At 35.9% G+C, this 23,100-nt stretch overlaps 1 protein-coding gene across 2 annotated transcripts in view; it reads left to right on the forward strand.

Moving 5' to 3' along the window:
* The window catches only part of GLRA2 (glycine receptor alpha 2), a 323,328-nt gene that overhangs the window by 90,075 nt on the left and 210,153 nt on the right, over positions 1–23,100 (forward strand). Inside the window, exons 4-5 of one of the 2 annotated variants that reach the window (XM_001364618.4) lie at positions 6,682–6,749; positions 16,613–16,836. In XM_001364618.4, the coding sequence (XP_001364655.2) occupies positions 6,682–6,749; positions 16,613–16,836 (292 nt within the window). Of the gene's footprint in view, positions 1–6,681; positions 6,750–6,846; positions 6,915–16,612; positions 16,837–23,100 lie in introns of both variants that reach the window. The other variant, XM_001364558.4, reaches the window with a different exon arrangement.

The following is a 23,100-nucleotide window of genomic DNA, read 5'->3' on the forward strand; positions in this document are numbered from 1 at the left end:
CATCTCTCCCAATTTTTGTTTCATCTGCAAATTGGATGAGCATGGTATGAAAATGCACAAAAACTCATATTACTGTCAGATGTTTGTATTATAGCAAACTTGACTCTCTGATCATAGGACCAGAATGAAAAAGTAGTGAGCTATAGTATTGTTGGGGTACTACCTTATCAGTATATTCATATCTAAAAGGTGACATGTTAAAAATTAAAGTTGCTGGAAAAGTTGTCAGGAGACTTAAATTCTAATTATGGCCTGACTGCTCTCAAGAACTGGGATTTTGTGCAAGTCATTTCACATCTCTAGAATGCAATTTCCTCATCTGTAAAATGATATATTTAGATCTCTAAGATCCCTTCCAGCTGTACCATTCAAAGATTCTACATTGAATACTTTGGCCGGGCATCTAGCTTCATTTCTGTTGTCATCCCAGACCTTTGAGATGTCTAGGAAAATATTAGCCTTTCTATTTTCTCTCTGGGCTAACTAGGCTCTCCACTTGTCAGTATAATGTCAGAAGGAGGACAACTGTAATAATTTACTAATACTTCTAAAGATGATCCTGCGATTCCTACTAACATTGTCCCTTAAAAACCCCTACCACTGTTAATTCCCATTAACAATTAACCAAGATAAATCTACTAATATTTAAAACAAAACATTTACTCCATAGAAAACAAAAGAAGTTGAATAATAATATTCCACTCATCTGGGGCTACACTCTTTCACCAATACTCACAGGGTAGAGTGGATATAAATTTAACTTACCAGGAAAAAGGGGGAACCATACAGTGAAATATATGTAGCTAGGGCAATTCACAACTCAATATTCTGATACAGGCAGCTGTGTGAAGCAATGGATATAGTGCTGGACCTAGACTCAGGAAGACATGAGTTAAAACCTGTAGACCTTTACTAGTTGTGTGATCCTGGGAAAGTTACTTAAATCCTGTTTGCCTCAGTTTCCTCATCTATAAAATGAACAAGAGAAGGAAATGGCAAACTACACCAATATCTTTGCCAAGAAAACTTCAAATGGGGGCATCAAAATTTGAATGTGACAGAAATGACTGAACAACAAAACCTAAGATATAAAGGAAACACAGTATAAATCTTTAGAGGGAATTGCCCATACAGATCAATTACACATCCTTGCAGATTGGTAATATTCATCTTTCAGTAGAAGTCAGTGTAATAATGATTTCACTTGATCCCTAAAATCATTTAGTTGGAAAACTATATAGAGTATCCCACTATAAAACATTTTCCCCTTTCTGTACTATGTCATGGATTCCAAGAATGTATTCTATCAGTTTAATTTGACATTTATTCATTTACTAAGTGCCTAGGTGGTACAGTAAATAGAGCACTGGACCCAGAGTCAGGAATTTTTATATCTGGCTTCAGATACTTAATTGTATAATCAGCTTCAGATACTTAATAGCTCTGCAATCATGGGCAAATCACTTAACTCTGTTTACCTCTATTTCCTCATCTGTGAAATGAGGTGGAGAAGGAAATGGAAAACCTCTTCAGTATCTTTGCCAAGAAAACCCCAAATAGAGTCACAAAGATTTAGACATAACTGAAATGACTGAACAACAACAATAAAAAGTGCCTACTAGGTGCATCATACATTATACAGGAATACAAAACAAAAACAAAACAGTCCTTGCCCTTCAGAGCATATGGGGTTGGAGGGTAATAATATGTACACAGGGGAGTAAATATGAAATATATAATAAGTAATTTCATCATAATTTGAGGAGCATAGGAGGCACTGGAAGTTGGGAGGAGTGGTAAGGAAAGTCAAGAAAAACCTTATGTAGCAGCTGGCGTTTGAACTGAGATCTCAAGGAAATTTGGTATTCTGAAAAAAATGGAATTGAGAAGTAGGTATACTCTAGGGATGATGGTCAATCTGTGCAAGGTCATAGAAACAGAGGATGTAATGTTGAACATGAGGAAAAGGAAATAGGACAAATAGGCTGAGACTTGGAGTGCATGAATATATAATGATGTTGGAAAGTTAGGATGGGATATCAATATTGTGAAAGATTTTAAACACCAAATAGATGAGTTTATACTTTACTGTAGAGACAAGAGGGATTATTAGAACTTTTTGCAAAGGAGTATAACAGGAATATGACCTATGCAAGTATAAAATCATTTTTGGCAGTTATATAGAGCATGAACTGGAAAGAAACGAGATTTGAACCTAGTAATAAGAAGACTATCACAAAAATATAAGAAGGTTGAAGAGGATCAAAACTAGAGTGGTAGTTATACAGACAAAGGAACAGGGAGACATATACGAGAGATGGAGGTAGACTCAACAAGACTTGGCAACTGAATGAATGAGGAGTGAAGGAGAGTGGAGATTAAAGGCTAGGATGGCTCTGAAGTTGTAACAAAAATTGAATATGAAAAGGATGAGAGATAGGATGATAGCTTGGGGAGCAGATAGTAGACTCAAAGGAAAATTTTGAGGACTTTGTTTAAAGGCTTCTAGAAATGTGTCAGTATATAGGGAAGAATTGAAAAGATCATCACAGAAAGTAAATAATGAGTAAACTCATTTATTTAAGAAAATGGAAATCATATAAATTATTCATTTTAAAATATATCAAAGGATATACAAAAACAAGTGAATTTATTAGCTGGAAAGGAGACATGATCTCAGTTCAAACCAAGAGAAAGGAACCATTCTAGAGAGTCTTCCCATTCTAGCAGTCTTTAGGAAAGTAAACTAAAAATCAAAGATGTGTTGAGAAGCCAGCTCCTTCCACATATCAACTGCTTCTTTCTTTATGTAGCTTTCTGGAAGAGTCTTTATAACCACATTTGTCTCTCCCCAAAAATCTTTGGAACCAACTCTTTCCCTTATACAAGTACTTAGCATCAAGTCATATCTCTCATTTTCTCTACCAGGTTAGATTCAAATTTGCCTTTACATACATAGAGGCATAAAAAATAACCAGGTTACAGAGAGAAGGGAGTTGATAAGAAAGGCTTAAGGATAGAAGAGAAGACTTAGAACAATAGCTGAAATTCTAATTAGAGAATAATAAAGTAACTGCCTTGTTTCAATATGGACCTACCTAATAGAGCTAAAACATCCTTAGTAAGCATGGTAACATGACTTCTTTTAGTACTATTCAATGGCCTGTAAGCAGGAGTGAAAGTCATATGGTGGAGATAATGTAGGGTTTGTGTATAGTGGTAACAATTACTGCAATTCCACTTTAGGTTTAGAATAAGTAAATTCCTTTCTACTCCCATCATACTCTGAGAAGACAGAACCAGAGCAATGTTAATTACCCTAGAGTTTGACTTTTCAACATAAGTAGGAGTGCGGAGCTGGCAAACTATATTCATTCTTACAAATACAGCTAAGTTGTGATCCTCATATTAATTCTATACCTATTTTGTGTTTATCTTCCTTGATGGATTGCAAGCTCTTTAAAAGAAAGGGTTACCCTTGTTTGCAACACATACTTGTTCCTTAGTTTATTGTAGAAATTCAATAAATTTGAATAAATGAATAAATATGCTAATTTGCATGAAATGTGCTATAATAGAAAGTGTGGAAACAGAAAACAATGTGGTCTAGGACATTTGGCGAGGAGGAAATAGTCAGATGAGGATGTGTGGAATTTGGATCAACTCAGAAAAGGGAGAAAGGGTATGCAAGACTAGGAGACATTGCAAGCAAAGGCAAGATACGAAATTAATTTGGAGTTTGTGTAAGTCAGTGAGAGGAATGACACAGAGGGCAACAAATCTGTCATGGTAGAGAGTAGCAGGAACTAAAGATGCATTGTTGGAATGGGACATAATCATAGAGGATCTTGGAAGCTAGATGAGAAATTTGGATGCAGTAGTGTTTTCATCATCTAGATGATAATATGAAAAGTGTTTTTAATTCAATTTTATTTTATTTTCATTTCAAATTCTCTCCAACTCATTTCCTCCACCCCACCTACTGAAAAAGCAAGAAAAATAATACCTATTACAAATATGTATAGTCAAGGGTAACACATGCCTGCATTAAGCCATATATAGTATGGTATGTATGTGTATGTGTATGCATGTAAGTGTATGCATGTGTATGTCTATATATACACATATATTTATTAGAAAACTACTGGAGTCTTAGGAAGAATTGATGAAGATCTGAATTGAAGTGGTAATTATACAAGTAGAAGAAAAGAAAGAAATATTAGAGAGGTGGAGATAAACTCAGAAAGAAGTGGAAACTTTGTGATATGAGGAGTGGTGGGTTTGGGGTTCCTGAGTGAGCTCAGGGTAGGCATCAGTTGATTTTTTAAAACTTTCATTTGGATTTGTTATGTCCTAGACAATGGAGATAGCTGAAGGAGCTTTACTTTTATCTTAAGCACATAATTTCTGTTTCGGAGAGGTATGAAATGTCTTGGAGATCAGAGAAAGTTTCTCATCATGACCCAGTTCAGTGCATGAGCATTTGTTCACTAATTCTTGAAAAATTAGATGGCAGACATCCCTTTGCATCAACTGTGACTTTTTGTGATAAAAATTACCATAGATAAAGTGAGATACCTAATTTCTGACATTCGTTGAATGCACCCTACCTTTTCTCAGCACCCCATTTTATCACAACATACATGGTCTTTGTCTGATGTAGTTTGGTTATCTTGCAAGAACCCAAGCACATCTTTCTATTTATTACAAAAAATAACAAGACAATGGGCAATATCTTGCTGTCTCTCACTAATACAGGTTTCCCCAAAAGTCTTAATTCAATTTGCAGAACTTTCTCTAACATTTTTGGTATTTGGTATAATTAAGTTAGAATTTGGTTGACAATATCAGAAAGTACTATTCAAAAATACTACTTTTCATTTTCTAACCTTTTCTGTTTCTTTTTACTTTAATTCTACAGCATTATATGAATGTGTTATTTTTTTAAAAGAATTTATTTTACTTAGACAATCACCAAAAAGAAATTCTCCATTGAGGAGGCAGAGGAAACCAATTGCAATCCAATTTTCCATGTCTTGACATTTCTCTTTACCTCCTCAAAAAATGTTTAACTAGGAAATAGAAGTGTAGGTAAAAGAATACGTATTCATTATGCTGCTGGTTAAATTGATGGCAGTTAAGAAAGGAGGTAAGCAGAGGAAATGTAGACAGGGGACCAATCACCAAGGCAGGGTATCTTCTGGAATTCTGGGGGTTGGGAGAGAGCTGTGGAAACTTAAAAGAAAATAAAAGTAAAACTACTAAGGCTATATTTACTTTTGTTCAAATGCAGTTTGAAAAAAAGAAAGAATATGGTAAATATGAATTGATTTTCCAGTATTTTAAGACTTCCAAAACATTCATTATCCAAATATGTTTTTCCACTATAGATGGGTCACTTAATTTAAGAAAGTAAAAATGACAATCATTTTCCTTTTACCAAGAGTTTCCCTGCATGATCCCTAAATGACTCATTATGCTGCTGGATTATGTCAGTCCAATAGGCTGCCTTGACCAATGCTGTATGCTCTGAATTCGAGTTCCTAACTTGGAGCAGTATAGTTCAGAAATCCTATGTACAAGTTGTGGTTTGGGGTTTAACCTTCTAGGGACACTTGATACCAAGGTCTATTCCATTTAGATCCACTGTCCTACAGGCACAAGGACATCTGGGTCATATCTGGCACCAGGTGCTATGCCTCAGTGAAGAAGTGAGAGGGAAGCTCCTGCTGGGGTGAATAAATGAATGAATGTTTCACTTCTATAATTTATTATTCTCCAAAAATCACAGGGAAAATTCATTGACAATAAATAGCATTCCCTGGCAATGAAATAAGGAGATAATTAGTTATAGACTGAAAGGGGGAAGAAAAAAGACCAAATAGTCACTCCCAAATTTATAAACGGGGATATGTAGAGAAGACCAGGCTGGGCTCTGCTTCTAATTCACCATAGGTCAACCTCGCAGAAGCCATAGAACACCCCTCCTTGTGTCTCATATCATGAGTCAACAAGACAAGTATACTGTGGAAACTACTCTATTTATTTCTTAAGATACTTTAGTTTTAAATCCTTTTAAAGTTTTCTTAAATTCTTTTTACTCTTATTTTTTTCTTAAAGTTTGCTTTTATTCCTTTTTATGGAGAGATTGGAAAATGTAGGCAGTTGTCTACTGCTGCAAAATGAGCTCACTTAGTTCAAACTGCCTCACAGATTCCAATTATAGTAGATGGAGCATCCATAAGCAGGCATGCTTTCTAGCTTGTCACCAAAAGAGCTCCTGAGTGACAGCTTACTGCTATGTCACTGCTGCATCGGCAGTGGGGGTGTTTAATTGTTGGTAATATTAATCATCTTCATGACCAAAGAGCATGACCATCCACCCACAAAAAGAGAGCTCTGTAACCCAATTTCTACCCAAACGATCCCAGCAATGACACACAAAGTGCTAGTTCAGAATTTTCAGAGTAGATCTTAATACGAAATTGTCATTGATGAGTAAATGCTTGAAATTAATCATGTAAAGGATTGATAGAGTTATGTTCCTCTAGGTGGCTTCTGCACTTGAAATCTCACTGTCTTCTTTGTTACGTCCACCTCTCTCCACCAGTTGGCACGGATGTTGGTGGGGCTCTCCTGTTGGCTCAATGTCTATTGCAAAATTCTTATTGCATTCCACAGGTCCTCCAGTAAACGTTACTTGCAATATTTTTATCAACAGTTTTGGATCAGTCACAGAGACCACAATGGTAAGTGCTACAATACCACGGGCAAGAAAAACACAATACTTGATATATGTCATGAACACAACCTGTCAATTTTTTCTATTTATTGTTCAACTTGCAGGGCCTCCTGTAAATGTTACCTGCAACATATTTATCAACAGCTTTGGTTCAATAGCAGAAACTACAATGGTGAGTGGGACTGACCATTGAAGCCATCTTGTAAAGGAGTGCATTGTGGGATAGAAGAGAGCTATTGCACATTTGGGAGAGATTATATTGAGTGCCAAGCTCCCGTTCAGCTCACATTTAAGAGGGACTATTTATCCTTATACATTGTTTTTTAAAAAGATGGCAAGTTCTTTGTTTAATGTTTAAAAAAAAACAAATTCCATCAGTGAAAGGACTTTTGAGAACAATCATTTGACTAGATTTCAAAGAGATTGCATAGCAATGAAGAATCACATTTATGAATATTTTAGTTAGCTGAATAAACCTGGAATCCAAGCAATAGGAAGGTTTTTATAGATGTGATGGAAATTCAAGACACACAGTCTTCACTATAATGTAAATCTTGTAAAAAGTACAGACTGCCTTTGGTACTTAACTAATTAGCTTCCCAAAGATAGACTTTATTTGCTAGTCCATTTTAGCACAAATTGTGCTATATATCAGGACTCCAGAGAATTTATTTTACTCTCCAGAAACATTTGCTATAATTTCTACTACCTAGATTTCCTGGATTCTCTATTTCTGTAATTCTGTAAAAGTATCATTTTGTCAGAGTGGGTGGTTGTGTTCCTCCTTTGCCTTCAACGATGAGGTTCTTTGAGCCTAGCAAGGCTGGTTCTCAGACCACAGATTATAGTCTATCGTTAGACCCATACATGGAGAGGCTTTTTTTTTTCAGCTTGGTAGGACTTGAGAAAGGAGGAAAGGTAACAAGCATTTACTAAGTGCTGTGCTAAGCACTGTATTACAAGTATTATTTCTACCCTGAGACATAAATGCTATTATTGTCCCCATTTTATGGTTGAGGAAATTGAGACAGAGTTTAATTGACTTGACCAGGGTCACATAGTTATTAAATGTCTGAGGGCAGGTTTTCTAAATTAGATCTTCTCAATTCTAGACCCAGCTTCCTTGGACCCTTCTGTCCACTTGCTTCCTTGAATGTAATCTTTGATCATAGCTTTCAGGGACCTGGGATCAGCTTCATGCTATTATATGAAACTGGAGGAAAATGTTATTGGGGGACATTCACTACCACAAATAGATTCAATTGAATTGAAGATAATATACAACATGCAAAAAAAATTATGGAAATTACTTCAGCCAGTCTATGAACTATACCCGGCACATGGTTGAATCTTAACAAGTGTTTGTTAATTGATTAATATGATAGAAACTCAGGAAAATAGATGAAGGTTTAAAATATCATAAAAACTCAGGAAAAAATAGTGAAGGTTTAAATGTTCATGTTATAGGACAACACTAACATCTAAAAAGGCCATGAATACATTTTTTTTGTTTTGATATCAACCACTCTGAGCAATGCTTGTTTGTTTTGTTTTGTTTTTTTTTAACACTCCCTTTTGTTCTCGATTTCTTGCTTTGGGTCCCCAGAGCTTAAAGGCACAGTGCCTGTCCCATAGTAAATGCAGTAAATACTTACTGATAGATTGACCTAGTATTACTTCCTCATTATACACAGGGAAAAGTCTATAGGTAACAGGTGATAGGACTAGGATTCAGTTTCAAGTTCTCTGACTCTAAATCCATTGAAGATTATCATAGTTGATATTGAGTCACTCTATAAAAAAGATTAAAGGGGTCACTAGGTGACTCAGTGGATGGAGAGCAAGGCCTGGAGACTGGACATCTCCAGGGTTCAGATTTGACTTCAAACACTTTCTCGTGTGACCTGTCACTTACCCCCAATTGTCTACCCCTATCATCTTCTGCTTTGGAGTCAATACTTAGTAATGGTTTAAAAAAATGATTTAAGAGATCGTTGAGACCATTCTTCCTTTGCTTTGAGTCCCAATCATAATGACATGAGAAATAACCACATTTGCCACTAGAAGCTATAGACTGAATTTTAGATAGTCAATAAAATACCTCTTTGCTCATACACTCATTTATTTTAGGGCTCTGAGACATCAGAGAAGTTCAAATTTGCACGACCATAAAACACTAGGATTCTTGCTCAATATTTTAAAAAAACAAACAATTCACATTGTGGCTAAGCATATTTATTATAATTTATTACATATGTGTGACAAAATATATGCATTATTTTATTGCTATATTATATATTATGTTATATATGATAATAGTAAAAACCTATGTTTTCAAAAAAAGAAAAGCAAAGCACTGAAATGGCTCATAGGAAAACATAAATAGTAAAACAAATTATGAGCCTGTTGGTACTGCATAGCAAGAAGCAAAGAGTTCATCTTTGGGGAGTACAAATTATATCATTTACGCTGCTAGGGCATATGCCATTTAGAGAATTATTTTTCTTGGGGAGATTGTAGAAATTAAAAAGAATGAATTCAGTTTTACCATAAGAATACTTTACTCCTTACAGACAGGACTTAATATGAACTCAAAATATAACAGTCAGGGAATCTCTCATGAGAGAGAATAAGATAGTAATACTTCCAATCCAAATGAGATTTATTTCATTATGATAATAAAAGTTTCACAGGGGAAAGAGACTGGACTTGTGATTTCCTCAGTATATGGATCTCCCTAATGAAAAAGTCCATCTACCAATGCAATTGAAGGTCTTTGTGAGTTGCTTAGGGCACTTAAAGATTCAGGGACTTGCCCATATCTCATAGCCAGTATGTGTCAGAGGTGGTTTTTGAACCCAGGTTGTCCTGGCTCCCATTCCAGCTCTAAATCTACCACATTGCAGCTGCCTCTCTCCAGATCTCATTAGAGCCACAGAAGAAATACTGGAAAAAGTGTATAGTCTGGGCTGTGGCATTCAATGTCAGTCTCTCCCCTATTGCTCTATCCTACAGAAAAAGGGACAGAATTTGAAGTGGTCCAATTCAACTCCATCACTAGCTTCACAGGATGGCATTCAATGACAATATTTGCACGACCTAATGCTGATTGCATTAATAAGACTTTCATTGCTTTGATTAAATCCCCTCATTGCATTTTACTGTCTATCAGATATGTAAATGTGCACCTTTTCAATGTTCATCAATGCAAGAAGGCTAAATATTCAAGTCAATGAAAACAGAAGCTGTTTGGTATCTTTGTTTTCCTTTGTACTCTGTGCAGGTGTTTGGAGGTGTGGTTAAGCAATGGGCTGCTGAGTGGCTTCCTAAAAATTTAGGGAAGTGTCCCTTCACTGAGGATCATTTCTAAAGTATTCTGACAATGTTGTCTGGACCTGCTATCAGTGGCACCTCTACTTTGCTATTTAGAGTAAATTGAGTTGCATGGTCAAGGAGAGATGCTTATGCTGCTTTTTTGCCCCTTTCTTCTTTGAGACAACGACGTTCATTTGGCTTTTAAAACTCATTTTTCTTTTTTCCAATTGTGGCTTTGACATGAAATGAAACGATTTGCTTTCAAAAATGGAATTTCTGCCCCAAATCAAAGGTATGATCCTCTTGCACCCCTGGAATGAACTGCTAAAAGTAGACATTGTTCAAATCTTCCCAAGATCATAAGGATGGCTTATTGAGCATTAGCACCATGTTTTTCTAGTTCAGGGTACTGTCTGGTGCTAGAACCAAGGCTTCTTCCCCTCCCCACTAACTCAGCTGCCATTTCCACTTTTTTTTTTTTGGAAAGGGCAAGGTGGGCCTTCATGATGTCACTTAAAGCATTAGATAGCCTTACTTTGAACTTTAAACAATTTAAAGGATTTAAAAGTTCTCAGAGATCTTTGAACATTATAAATCAAAAATGGATGACTTTATTAAAGTTTTCACCTTTGGGCGATTTGATCAGAAATAATAATGATAATGATTACTGACCCTTCAATAGTACTGTAAGGTTTATGAACTACTTCACCTACATTAGCTTGCAAGGATTAAATCCTAAGAGCTAAATCACAGAAACCCAGAATCAGCTTTTGCTTTAATTTTGGATTTGATTGATATATTTTAGGGAATTCCTTGGTGTTTTCTTATTGAGAGGAGTAGGTGGTCATTTAAAGTTCCTAAATTCTTTGAGATGAATCCTGCTACTTAATTGTCTTGTGGTTCTGAATTCTAAGAAATAAAGACCTCTTCTTGATATCAGGAAGATTTTGCATTTAAGAACAAATAGCAAGAGCCTATTTTCGGCCATCTTTGCATTTTTTTCCATACTACAATGAAATTTACAAAGGTGAAATCTACTAAGGATTTGTTCCCAGAAATGTGGCAAGAATTTTTTATCTGAAGAATCCGTTTAATGTGACCCAATTGGTCATTTAAATGTCTGGCAAAAATCTAGTTGAAAGTAATGGTGATTCTGCTACCCCCAGGGTATTTCTGAATTAGATAGAAATTTATAACTTTGAAATTGTCACAAGAGGTGTGGATGTATTCCATTCAAAATGGGAATTTTTTTAGACCAAGGACTGCATTTCTAATGGATCACTATCATGGTATGTATATTATTCTAAAACATATCTGGCCTCACAAAGTTACAAGGGAATGAGAATGATAGAATCTCTATTTAGATGACTTGTAGCAATCCAGGGAAGAAGTTTTGTTCAGTCCCAAATTAGACTTCTAAACTCAGAGCTATAGTAGTGAGTGATCAATAATTGGAAGATTAACAAACATGCCTAGTTTTTAAGGGTCAGTTTTTGTTGTTTATCAAGGCTGATAAGAAAAGGTAAACTTAGCAAGACCAACTTGGTGTCCTTTATGTAAATTCATGTTGTAAGACCCTTTCATGAACAATTGTGCATAGGGTAGCATGTCTTACATATATATATTTAATTATCATTCCAGAGCTGCAAAAGTAGCAGGGCAAGGGAAGTGGGGTAAGAGGGTGAAAGGCACATCCTTTGTTATTCAGACCCCTGTTATTATAAGACTATAAAAAGTCCAGAACACATCTCCAATGTGAGACAGCATCCCGTCTATGCTGTCCTCCAAGTTACTTCAACATGAATTCCAAATTAATAAATTTCTCTTTTTATTTCTAAGCTATAAAAAAAGAGGGTGAAAGGCACCAAAATGGCCAGGTAGAATGTAAATTTTATGAGGGCTGGCAGGTTACAGAAGGCTAAATGATGTCTTTAATCTCTCACAGCATATGGGTGTTCTGGTCGACCAAAGAATGGAGAAGTAGATAGATAAAATAATCTCAAAATTGCCCACTCTTCCCATTTAAGGAATGCATGGATGTCTTCCTCGATACTCTGGCATAGTGAGGGAAATGAAGTTTGATAGCTGCTCATTTGGTCTCTGGCTACAAAGAATACTCAGAACAAGACATGATGGTTGTCCTCCCTCTGTACCAAAGGGTCTGTGGTCAACTACTATAATGAATACACTGCCACATATTTCTTAAGTAGCCCCATATATTCTCTAATGTTCATAACAGAATTTATATTCTTCAGCAGTAACAGAAAACTAAATTTGCCAAGTCTTTACTTCGCCAGTAAGAAATTAGGATATACTATATATTGTGGCATGTAAGATGATCTGGCATATAAGTTGACCTTGATTTTTAAACTAAAATTGAATGCTAATGACTATTCTTACCACATGAGACAATTTCCTACAAACCTCTAATTCAAACCGATTTCCCCTTAGCAGAGGCTAACAAACTGGAAGTGAGGAAAATGATGTTCTCTAGCTAAATAGGGGACTCAGCAACCTGCTAGGCAATGTAGGAGAATGAACAGAGTTCTTGTCCTGGAAACCTTACATTCTAGTTGGAGAGAGAAGATATATGAAAGAAATGACAAGGAAATTTTTGCAAGACAATATAATTTCAGCAGAATGAATATGCAGTTCAGTCTACTAGAAGTACTGAATGATTTCAGAATAAAGGAAAAATCATTGTAAAGTTGAATAATTCATGAAATGTCAGAAGGTGGCTTGGGGGATTGACAGATCTCTAAGCCTTGAATTTGGAAGTCCTGAATTCAAATGCAGTCTCAGATGTTTACTAGTTATGTGGCATTGGGCAAGTCACTTAACCTCTGTTTACCTCAGTTTCCTCATTTATAAAGTGGGGATGATAATAGCAATTGCTTTGTAGAGTTGTCACAAGGATCAAATGAGATAATAATAATTGTAAAGTGCTTAGCACAGTGCCTAGCACACAACAAGCACTTCATAAGTATTAATTATTACTATTAATCATCATTATTAGATGTATTTTAAGTGCTAAATCTGACATAAACTGACACCAGGATATGGAAGTACTGCTATAGCTGAGGCTGACTTTTTTTTAATTGTGTGGATAATTTTTAGTGTAACTCTAATTGGGCAACTGCCTAATAACTCATAGTCTCGCAGAGTTGCCTAAGGGTACTGAGAGATTAATCAGTGACTTGCCCAACAACAGGCAGCTACTATATATTAGAGGCAGGACTAGTCTTTCCTGACTCCAAAGCCAGTCCTTAATCTACTATGCCATGTTGTTGACTATATATATTTGGGGAAATAATGAATTAAAGAACAATTGTTTCATTTGGGCTGATTTATATTGTGAAATAGTGAGAGAGAATAAATAAAAGAAAAATAAAGTGAAATGAGATGATATATTATGGCTATCCTCAGTGAATAAATGCCCTTCAAAGGGAAACATAGTATATATTTCAACATGGAACTCAGTATTTCCTAAATTAATATTTCATTAGGAACTTGAAGCAAAAATAGAGACAATGAAAGATGTAAACCCCACTTAAACCTTCTCCTGTTTGAGAGGATATAAGATGAGGAAATACTATAGTGTACCTGTGCTAGATCACATTTTTACACCTGCCAGGAAAAATTAGAGTCACCGACTCATAAAACAGTAATAGATTTCATTGAGTTATCTATCTAGTTCCTTGCCTCTGGATAGGGATTCACAGATCTACAAACATGTGGGTATCCTGAGACTTTTGAGATGCCTTTGGCTTAGGAGTCAAGTTTTGTTAGGATATTTATCATCATTGAAAATTTGAGAACATTTTTACAAAGAAGGAAAGCATGTATTCTCTAGCTGTAAGAAAAGTTAAACTTCACTTATTTTCTATAGCAAATCCATTCTATTAAAATCTATTTTTCTAACTCTCAAATCTAGGAAAAATTCATTTATTTCTTTATACACGTATATGTGTGTGTATATTCATATATCTTAAATTAGTCTATAGTCAGTGTTAACCTTGTGGTTGGAAAGCACTCATGAACTTACCAATTTATAAAGTACATTGCAAATTGGGAGAATCAGTCATTTTCCTAAATGCAAATCTCAAAATTGAAAATCAGATGAATTAACCCCCTCCAAGAAAAAGACACACCTGGGATTAATGTTGTAACCAGATGCCAACTGCTGTGAAAACTTGTATTGAAAATATTTCTAAATTGTCTGTTCCATCTCACTTTTTCTCAGTGATGTGGATGACTGATTACATAGTGTATCTGTATGAGCCTGCAGAAGCTCATGGGAGTCAGAAGAATGGTATTTATGTGTTGATCTCTGTTTTTCTAATGCTCCCACCCTTGTCTCACAACAACATGCCAATCCATTTGCTCCACATGAGATATAGATAAAATGCTCTCCCATATTCCCAACACAAAAACATATATCCATTGGTCCCCTAGTGGGATTTGGAAAGTAGTAATTGGGTGCAATTTAAGAGGACATGTCTCCTCCTGTGTATAATATCAAAAGCATTGTGGGTAAAGAGCTAGGGATGAAACCAAAGCACCCTACTGTGGATTTGGCAAATGATTTGCAATGGAGCTACTCAGTGAGAAAATGTTTCATCTTTGTTTAGGGTGATTAGTCTGCTAGATTTAATTTACAGGCCATACCAAGCAAATTTTAATTTCAATTAATTTTCCAAATCAAAAGACTATTCTTCCACACATCCAGTGAGATACTTCACACTCATCCTATACCTTAGCCTTTCTTAGAGAGACCTAAAATATGGACTTTTTCTTAATTCTGAATTGCATAGAGCATCCTTTCCAAGAGAAATCATTGACCACACCCTGAAATGACCTTATATCAGCCAAATAGTTGATAGGTATCTATCTCAAATATAGTCCTTATTTTTGACAAATGAAAGTATATACAGAGTGCTAATATTTATATATATGTTGAATCAGTCACAGAGGTCAGAGTCCAGGAAATAGGTGAGAAAAAAAAGACATCAGATAAGTATAGAAACTGTTTTCTACAGCTACCACTCGTAGTGCTTAATGTTTCTCAAGGTACTAAGAATGTCTTTGTATAGAACTTAGTTATAGGGAGACTATCCTCATTTAGTCACTGTGATACAAATAATTTAAATATGAATGAATAGTAACAATAAAGCTGAGTAGGTCAGCTAGATTCTTCAGTGGGTGGAATCAAGAGGATGTGGGCTCAAATCTGGCCTCAAACACTTCCTAGCTGTGTGTGTCTGGGCAAGTAGCCCATGCCCTTCAATCTTAGAATTACTACTAGGATAGAAAGTAAGAGTTTTTAAAAAAATACAGCTAAGTGTTTACATTATTATGAAGGAAAAGAAAAAAATGAGAAAAATCGGTAGAGAGGTGACAGAGAAAATGATAGAAGATATAGACATATATATATATATATATATATATATATATATATATATATATATATAGAGAGAGAGAGAGAGAGAGAGAGAGAGAGAGAGAGGTGGAGAGATGATGGAATAGAGAAAAAGATGATAGATACATATCAAAACAGAGTGAAGTTTTGCTTGAAATGGTCATAGTAGCACTGGATAATCACTGGACCCAAGATACAATCCTGATTAATTTGCCATAGGGTCTAAAATATCAAATGAGGAAATAATTCTCATATCTTAAATGCCTTTGAGGAGTTAGTCTGTAGTAGGGCACATCTCCAGTGAATCTGCATGATAGAAGAGACCAACTCAGACAAAAAACAAACAAACAAAAAATACAAGAAACATTCATGGAGATAATAATCTGTAACATCAGATCCATTTTTTATAGAAGGATACAGATGTCTTCAGAAAAACTGCTCAAACAATTGTAGTCTGTTAACTATTTTAAAAACTGTATCTGCTGAAACCCAGACGCACAGGGGTTCATAGACAAATAGACCAGAAAAGGGTTAAAGAAGCCTAGCAATTAAGGAAGTCTGAAGGCAAAAAGATCCTATCAGGCTAATTGGAATTTAAAATTTCTTGAAATGTTTTGCTTTCACTGTTGCTTTTACATTATCGACTCTTGGTTTCTTAATAAGAATTCTTCTTTTGTCAAGATTCCCCTAAGGAATCCAAATTCATATGAATTGATTGATATATAAATAAAATAGTAGGTTCAGACCTTCTGGTATAAAATAAATTATATACCACACACACCAATTCTGATTTGTCATATATGTTTAGTCTCCTGCCTTAATTGGCTGTAGCAGCAGCTTTCTCTTTCCAGAGAAATGTTAACTTGGAGGTATGTCCACACCATTCAGCATGCCAATTTTAAAGATAGAAAGTACAGTAAAGCTACTGGTTATTTAATGCACTGGATGTTGTACTGCTGGCTTTAGAGATTTGGTTTTGGTGCTCCAACTGAAATGACTGGTATTATTGATATGTGTAGCCAAGCATGGGTTGCTGAAATGCAAAACAGAAACCCTGGGAATGATGGGAAAGATTAAGTAGGTCCCTCATGGTCAGCATGGGGGATTAGTCATCTTTCTCTGTGGCATTTCTATAGGACTACAGAGTGAACATCTTTTTGAGGCAACAGTGGAATGACTCTCGGCTGGCTTATAGTGAATACCCAGATGACTCCCTGGATTTAGATCCATCTATGCTGGACTCCATTTGGAAACCAGACTTATTCTTTGCCAATGAGAAAGGTGCCAACTTTCATGATGTCACCACAGACAACAAGCTACTTCGGATTTCAAAAAATGGCAAAGTGTTATACAGCATCAGGTAAGTAAGTCCCTGTTGACTTTGTCTCAACTACCTCTCATGTCTTGAGCTGTCTGAATCCAAAAGGGGAAAAATTACATGTTATATATCATTTGATTGTCATGTTTTTTCATTGGACTGTTGAACTGTATGGCTGCTGGAGATATTCTATGTTCTGACAGAATCTAAAGCATACTTCCCAACTATTCAATAAATCTCTATGAAGCCCATGCTATTTGTTTCCTCCTAGACATCATTCCCTTTTGTGTGTACTCAGTCAGTCGGTAAACATTTATTAAGCATCTACTATATGTCTGGAACTGTGCTAAACACTAGGATTACAAAAAGAAGCAAAAAAAAACAACAACAAAAGACTTCCCTGAAGGAATTTGCAATCTGATGGGGGGAGTTAACAGACGATATATATAAAACAAGCTATAAATAACAAGTAAATAAGAGGGAAGGCTCTAGGATTGAGGAAGCTTGCGGGGTTTAGCTCAGTGGATTGACAGGTCTAAAGACAGAAAATTCTGGGTTTAAATCTGGCCTCAGATACTTCATAGCTGTATGACCCTGGGAAAGTCACTTTACCTACATTGTCTAGCCTTTACCACTCTTCTGCCTTAGAGTCAATACACAGTATTCATTCTAAGACAGAAGGTAAGAGTTTAAAAAAATGGAAGGTGAGGGTTTGGTTTGGTGTTTTCAAGAAGGCTTGGAGAAGACTTCCTATAGAAAATGTGATTTTAATTGGTACTTCAAGTTGTAAGCTTTTTGAGGTTTGATACTGCTTTTGCTTTATCTCTTCAGCTTGGTCATAGTAAATTTTAAAAAATGCTTCTTTCATTCATTAATTCAAAGAACTGAGCTAGGTACTGAAGCTGGAAATAAAAGAGATATAGTTCATGCCCTCAGGGAATTTAGAAATAAAAAATCTTGTGTTAGATGCAAAATATGGCTCGTTGTCCTACCTGTAGAAAGTGTGGTTTAGAGTAATTATGGTTTTGGCAGAGACCACAGAGATTATTTGAATCTATTCATTGACTCCAGAAACAAGAAACTTATTTTATTGTGAATGTAAAACACACATTTTGGAGGCTGAGCGGAACATGTTTGAGTTGACTGTCATGGTCTAGTGTTTTTTAGTCATTTGGATTTGGTTACATTGCCAATTCTAGCTTCAGGCTTCAGATTTGTCAATGTGTTTACTGAGAGTAAGTTTTTAGTTCTCTGATTCCTCTTGGCCACTCTGAATATGGGTCAGAAAAGAAAGAGTGTAAGTCAACTCAGTCCTCATAAAAGAATAGACCATTGGTGCTAATAGGGACATTAACATTTGTAGGACCACAGAAGCTAGAAGAGATTTCAAAGGCTACCCTGTCTAACATACTCCTTTAAAGATGAAGAAACCAAGGGGACAGGTTATCTAAGGTCTCACAAGTAGTGAAAGGTAGGATTTGAAACCAGGTCCTTTGTAACCTTTGTCACACATTTTTTAAAAATGTTTATTTAATTAATTAATTTAGAATATTTTTCCATGGTGACATGATTCATGTTCTTTCTCTCTCCTCCCCTCACCCCCTCTCATAGCCAACGTGCAATTCCACTGGGTTTTATATGTTTCATTGATCAAGACCTATTTCCATGCTGTTGATGTTTGTACTAAGATGATCATTTAGAGTCTACATCCCCAACCTTATTCCCATCAACCCATGTAATCAAGCAGTTGTTTTTCTTCTGTGTTTCTGCTCCCACAGTTCTTTCTCCAGATGTGGAAAGTGTCCTTTCTCATAAGTCCCTCTGATTTGATCTGGGTCATTGCATTGCTGCTAATAGAGAAGTCCATTACATTTAATTGTACCACAGTGTATCAGTCTCTGTGTACAATGTTCTCCTGGATCTGCTCCTCTCGCTCTGCATCACTTCCTGGAGGTCGTTCCAGTCTCCATGGAATTCCTCCACTTTATTATTCCTTTTAGCACAATAGTATTCCATCACCAACATATACCACAATTTGCTCAGCCATTCCCCCATTGATGGGCATCCCCTCGTTTTCTAGTTTTTGGCCACCATAAAGAGTGCAGCTATGAATATTTTTGTACAAGTCTTTGTGTCCATTATCTCTTTGGGGTACAGACCCAGCAGTGCTATGGCTGGATCAAAGGGTAGACATTCTTTTATCGCCCTTTGGGCATAGTTCCAAATTGTTCTCCAGAATGGTTGGATCAATTCACAACTCCACCAGCAGTTCATATTGTAATAAGCTACTTCTTGATAAAGAAGTTCGATCTTCCTCATGTAAATATTTATTAAACACATGCCAGGCACTATGCTGAGTGCTGGAACTCCAAAAAGAAGCAAAAGACAATCCCTGTTTTCAATTTCCTTAGAATTTAATGATAAATAGACAAATTCAAGTCCAGAAAGTTAAAAATGGCTTGTACTGGGTCACACAGTAAATCTTCTTTCAACTACTTCATGCTGCTTCCAAAATGAACTCTTACTGTAAATGGTCAGATCCATTCAGTTCAATTAAAGAAACATCTATTAATGCCTGCTATGTTTCTTTTTATTCAAAGCTTACATGAGGAGGTATCATGAATATTGGAGAAAAATCCCAAATCCTACCTTTAACAAATAATTTAGCCTCTATAGATCTCCCAGAACATTTAAATATTTCCCTTCAAATTTTGGTAGAGATAGTTCTCCAGTAAGATTGACTGAATTAAAAAACAACAACAACAACAAACTTCAGTGCTTGCTATATGCCAAGCACTATACTACTACGATGACGATGATGACGACAACGATGATGACAACCTAGAACTTTAATTGTAAAGGCAGCTAGGTATCAAAGTGAACATATGTCTGGAATCAGAAAGAACCACATTCAATATCAGCCTCAGATACTTACTAGTTGTATAACACTGAGGAAGTTACATGATCTTTATCTGACTCAGTTTCCCCAATGGCAAAATGGAGATAAAAAGAGCAACAACCAGGATTATTATGAGGACTAAATGAGATAATATTAATGTGGTACTTAGTAGAGTTCATGGTACATAGTAGGCACTAAAGGAGTCCTCCCCACTTCTACTTTTTCTACATATGGTATAAATAGTATCTCATATTATCTTCACATCTCTGGAAGGTTGGTGTTAGTATTATCTCCATTTTACAGATGATATAACTGAGACCAACAGTGGTAAAGTGACTTGTCAAAGGTTATACACCTATTAAATGTCTGAGGCTGATTTTGCATTCAGGACTTTCTGACTTTAGGTCCACTGCATCATCCAGCTTCTAAGTCCCAGAAATACAAACACAAAACAATTATCATCCCTTCCCTCAAGAGGCTTATTCCAAGATGAGACAACATACATATGGAAGTTATGGCCAGGAAGGGGCATTTTGGTACAGAAAATTTCATGGATAGTGAACAGGGCCATGGAAAAGTAGATATTTCATCCAAGAACAATGTCAGACTTAATTTAACTGTGGCTTTCAGAACTGAAGAGGAAGTAGGTATGGGATTTAAATTGATATCCAGCAACTCCAAGTATTAATTTTATAAAATTTATTAATAATCACTGTAAAAAACTGCTTCAGTTTTCCTTTCCACATCACTTAAAGTAGAAGAAATAAAAAAGAAATAGAAGTAAAAAATACTTAATTATTTAACAAAATTAAGACCATGTGACTAAGTTCTCCTTTCCTGTTTAAAAAGCCCCACAAGCAAATGAGAGAGTGAGAGGTGGGGCTACACCAAATTTATATCCTCCCTATGTCAGCACATAAGATGAGAAGAGTGGGGTTCTGGGAATTGTAGTTCTTAGGGTAACAGATTCTAATTTCACATAGGAAAGAAGAAAGCACTCATTTCTGTGGCAAGGTGCTTAGTAAAACTGTGAAGTAGACAGCTAGAGAATATGGAATGGATTTTTCCAAAATTTGGGACCACCCAAAAGAATAATTAATTATTGATTGATAAGGTCTTGGGGTTGAAGTTCTCATGATAAAAGTTTTAATGTCTCCAGGACATAATCTCTTTTGTCCAGATGAGGTTATATAGTCAAGGAAAGAATAAGTAGGTAGATGAGGACACCACAAATCCTGAAGTACAAAATAACTGCTTAATATGAAGGCTAGCTCACTGAAGTGGCAGTCAGGATATTGTTATTCTTGTCTTGTCTCTTCAATTAACTATCTGGGTGACCCTGGACAAGCTTCAGGTTCCTTATCTGTAAAATGTAGGGTTTGGTCTGGGTAATGCCTAAGGTACTGACCCAATCAATATTTCTATAACTCATCAGGTGAAAATCTTTTCTCTTCTCTCTTCCTTTACCAAATTTAGGTGGCTCATCCTGCTTCAGATACTTACTAGCTTTATGACTGTGGGCAAGTTACTTAAGCTCTGTTTGCCTCAGTTTCCTCATCTATAAAAATGTGGATAATAATAACAGCTACCTTATAAGTTATTTAGAGGATTAAATGAGATAATAATTATAAAGAGCTCAGAACAGTGCCTGGCATTATGTTAGCCATTATATAATTATTATTCTATTTTTTAAACCCTTGTCTTCCATCTTTGAATCAAAATTGTGTTTTGGTTCTAAGGCTGAAGAGTGGTAAGGGCTAGGCAATGGGGGTTAAGTGACTTGTCCAGGAATTATTATTATCATCTTTACAAAGGAGTTTTGTCAGTTATAAAAGTAAAAAAATCATTCTTAATTGCAAATAGTCCTTTTATAAAAAATAGTCTTATGACAACTTGTCCATCCCACTTTGAAATGATGGATGTCTACTTTAATTCTTCTTAAATTTTTTTTCTAGATTATATATATATATATTATCACTCAAAACACATTTCCATATTGTTCATTTTTGTAAGTGAATAATTTTATAAAATCAAAAAGTGAAAAATTGTAATTGTATGTTTTCATCTGTATTCCTACTCCAAAAGGTTCTTTCTCTGGAGGTGGACAGCATTCTGCTTTGGTTCTTGACTATATATTCCCTTCTTAGTTATTTACTTGGAGACTCCTATTAGTTAAAAAATAAAATATCCTGGAATCAAAAGTTCATTTTTGATACTTGCTTCATTTTTTTTGTTTGTTTTGAACCCTTTCCCTTTCAGTTTGAAGGCAGAAGAACAGTAAGGGTTAAGTGACTTGCCCAGGGTCACCGAGCTAGAAAATTGTCTGAGGCCAGATTTGAACCCTGGTCCTTGTGACTCCAGCCCTGGCACTCTCTCCACTGTGCTACCTAATTGCCCCCATTTGCTGTTTAACAAGTAGCTACTGCTTGCTCTTAGAGCAGGAGAGGATTGTTTTGTCAAGTCTGCATCATGCTGGGTTGGCTTAGGCTGGCTTCATATAATATGCAGTGTTGGACACGACATAACTTGCTGTGACCTGATCAAATGGGACATATGCAGAACCTCACAATGGAAAGGGAAGTTATAAAAAGCAACACATGGGTATGAGATGCTCCAAATAGGCCTCCAGTGCTCATGTGACATGCAGGCTAGTGAATACCTGGCATGGCCCCTTACTAAAATGCATCAGGATTTTCTGTCTGCTAGAGGAAGGCATTTCCATCCTGGCAGAGCTCAGAGAGGTAAGGTTCCAACGGCATTGATATTGAGCTAATCGCGTGAGGAGTCCTTTCTAGTTACTCCTCACACAGACTTTGAAATGGCCTAGAGATTGTTTCTGATGAGAGGGGCTTTGTTCTGTGGCAGGCAGAACAATTCTCCCCTTTTGTTGTGGTCCTTCTGTGAAATGAAGAGGGGAAAATGTCAGAGATTGTTGGACAACACAACGTACCTTAGAATAAGCCATTTCTATCTCACTTGTGTGCAAGGGCTGTTTTTATGGAAATTTAATGAAAATGGAATATCATGGTAGACTCTAGCTGTGGGGATTCTAATTACTTGCTTGGAGCTATTTTAAATGGTTTCCACCATTGAGAGCGATGGAATTATGGGGGTGGAAAATAGGGAAAGAAGAAATAGATCCAAGTCCGAATATGAAGATGTCACATTCCCATCTAAGTGACACAAAACTGTCTTATTAGAGACTGAAGTGCAATAAGTGGTATTTAAATAAAGCTGTAGGTGACCTTAAATTTAGAATTGGAGGTGTGCTTTCCTGGGTACAGGGAAGGGCTTTTTGTCCCCCAAGTACTTCCTTCGCTTACTTAAGAATGATTGAATTTAAGTATGATTAATTCTTCTTTTACTCAACTAGAGATTAAGAAATCTAAAATGCATTTACCTTTGCT

This window comes from Monodelphis domestica, chromosome 8 (genome assembly GCF_027887165.1).
Source record: "Monodelphis domestica isolate mMonDom1 chromosome 8, mMonDom1.pri, whole genome shotgun sequence".
In the NCBI taxonomy this organism is placed as follows: domain Eukaryota; kingdom Metazoa; phylum Chordata; class Mammalia; order Didelphimorphia; family Didelphidae; genus Monodelphis; species Monodelphis domestica.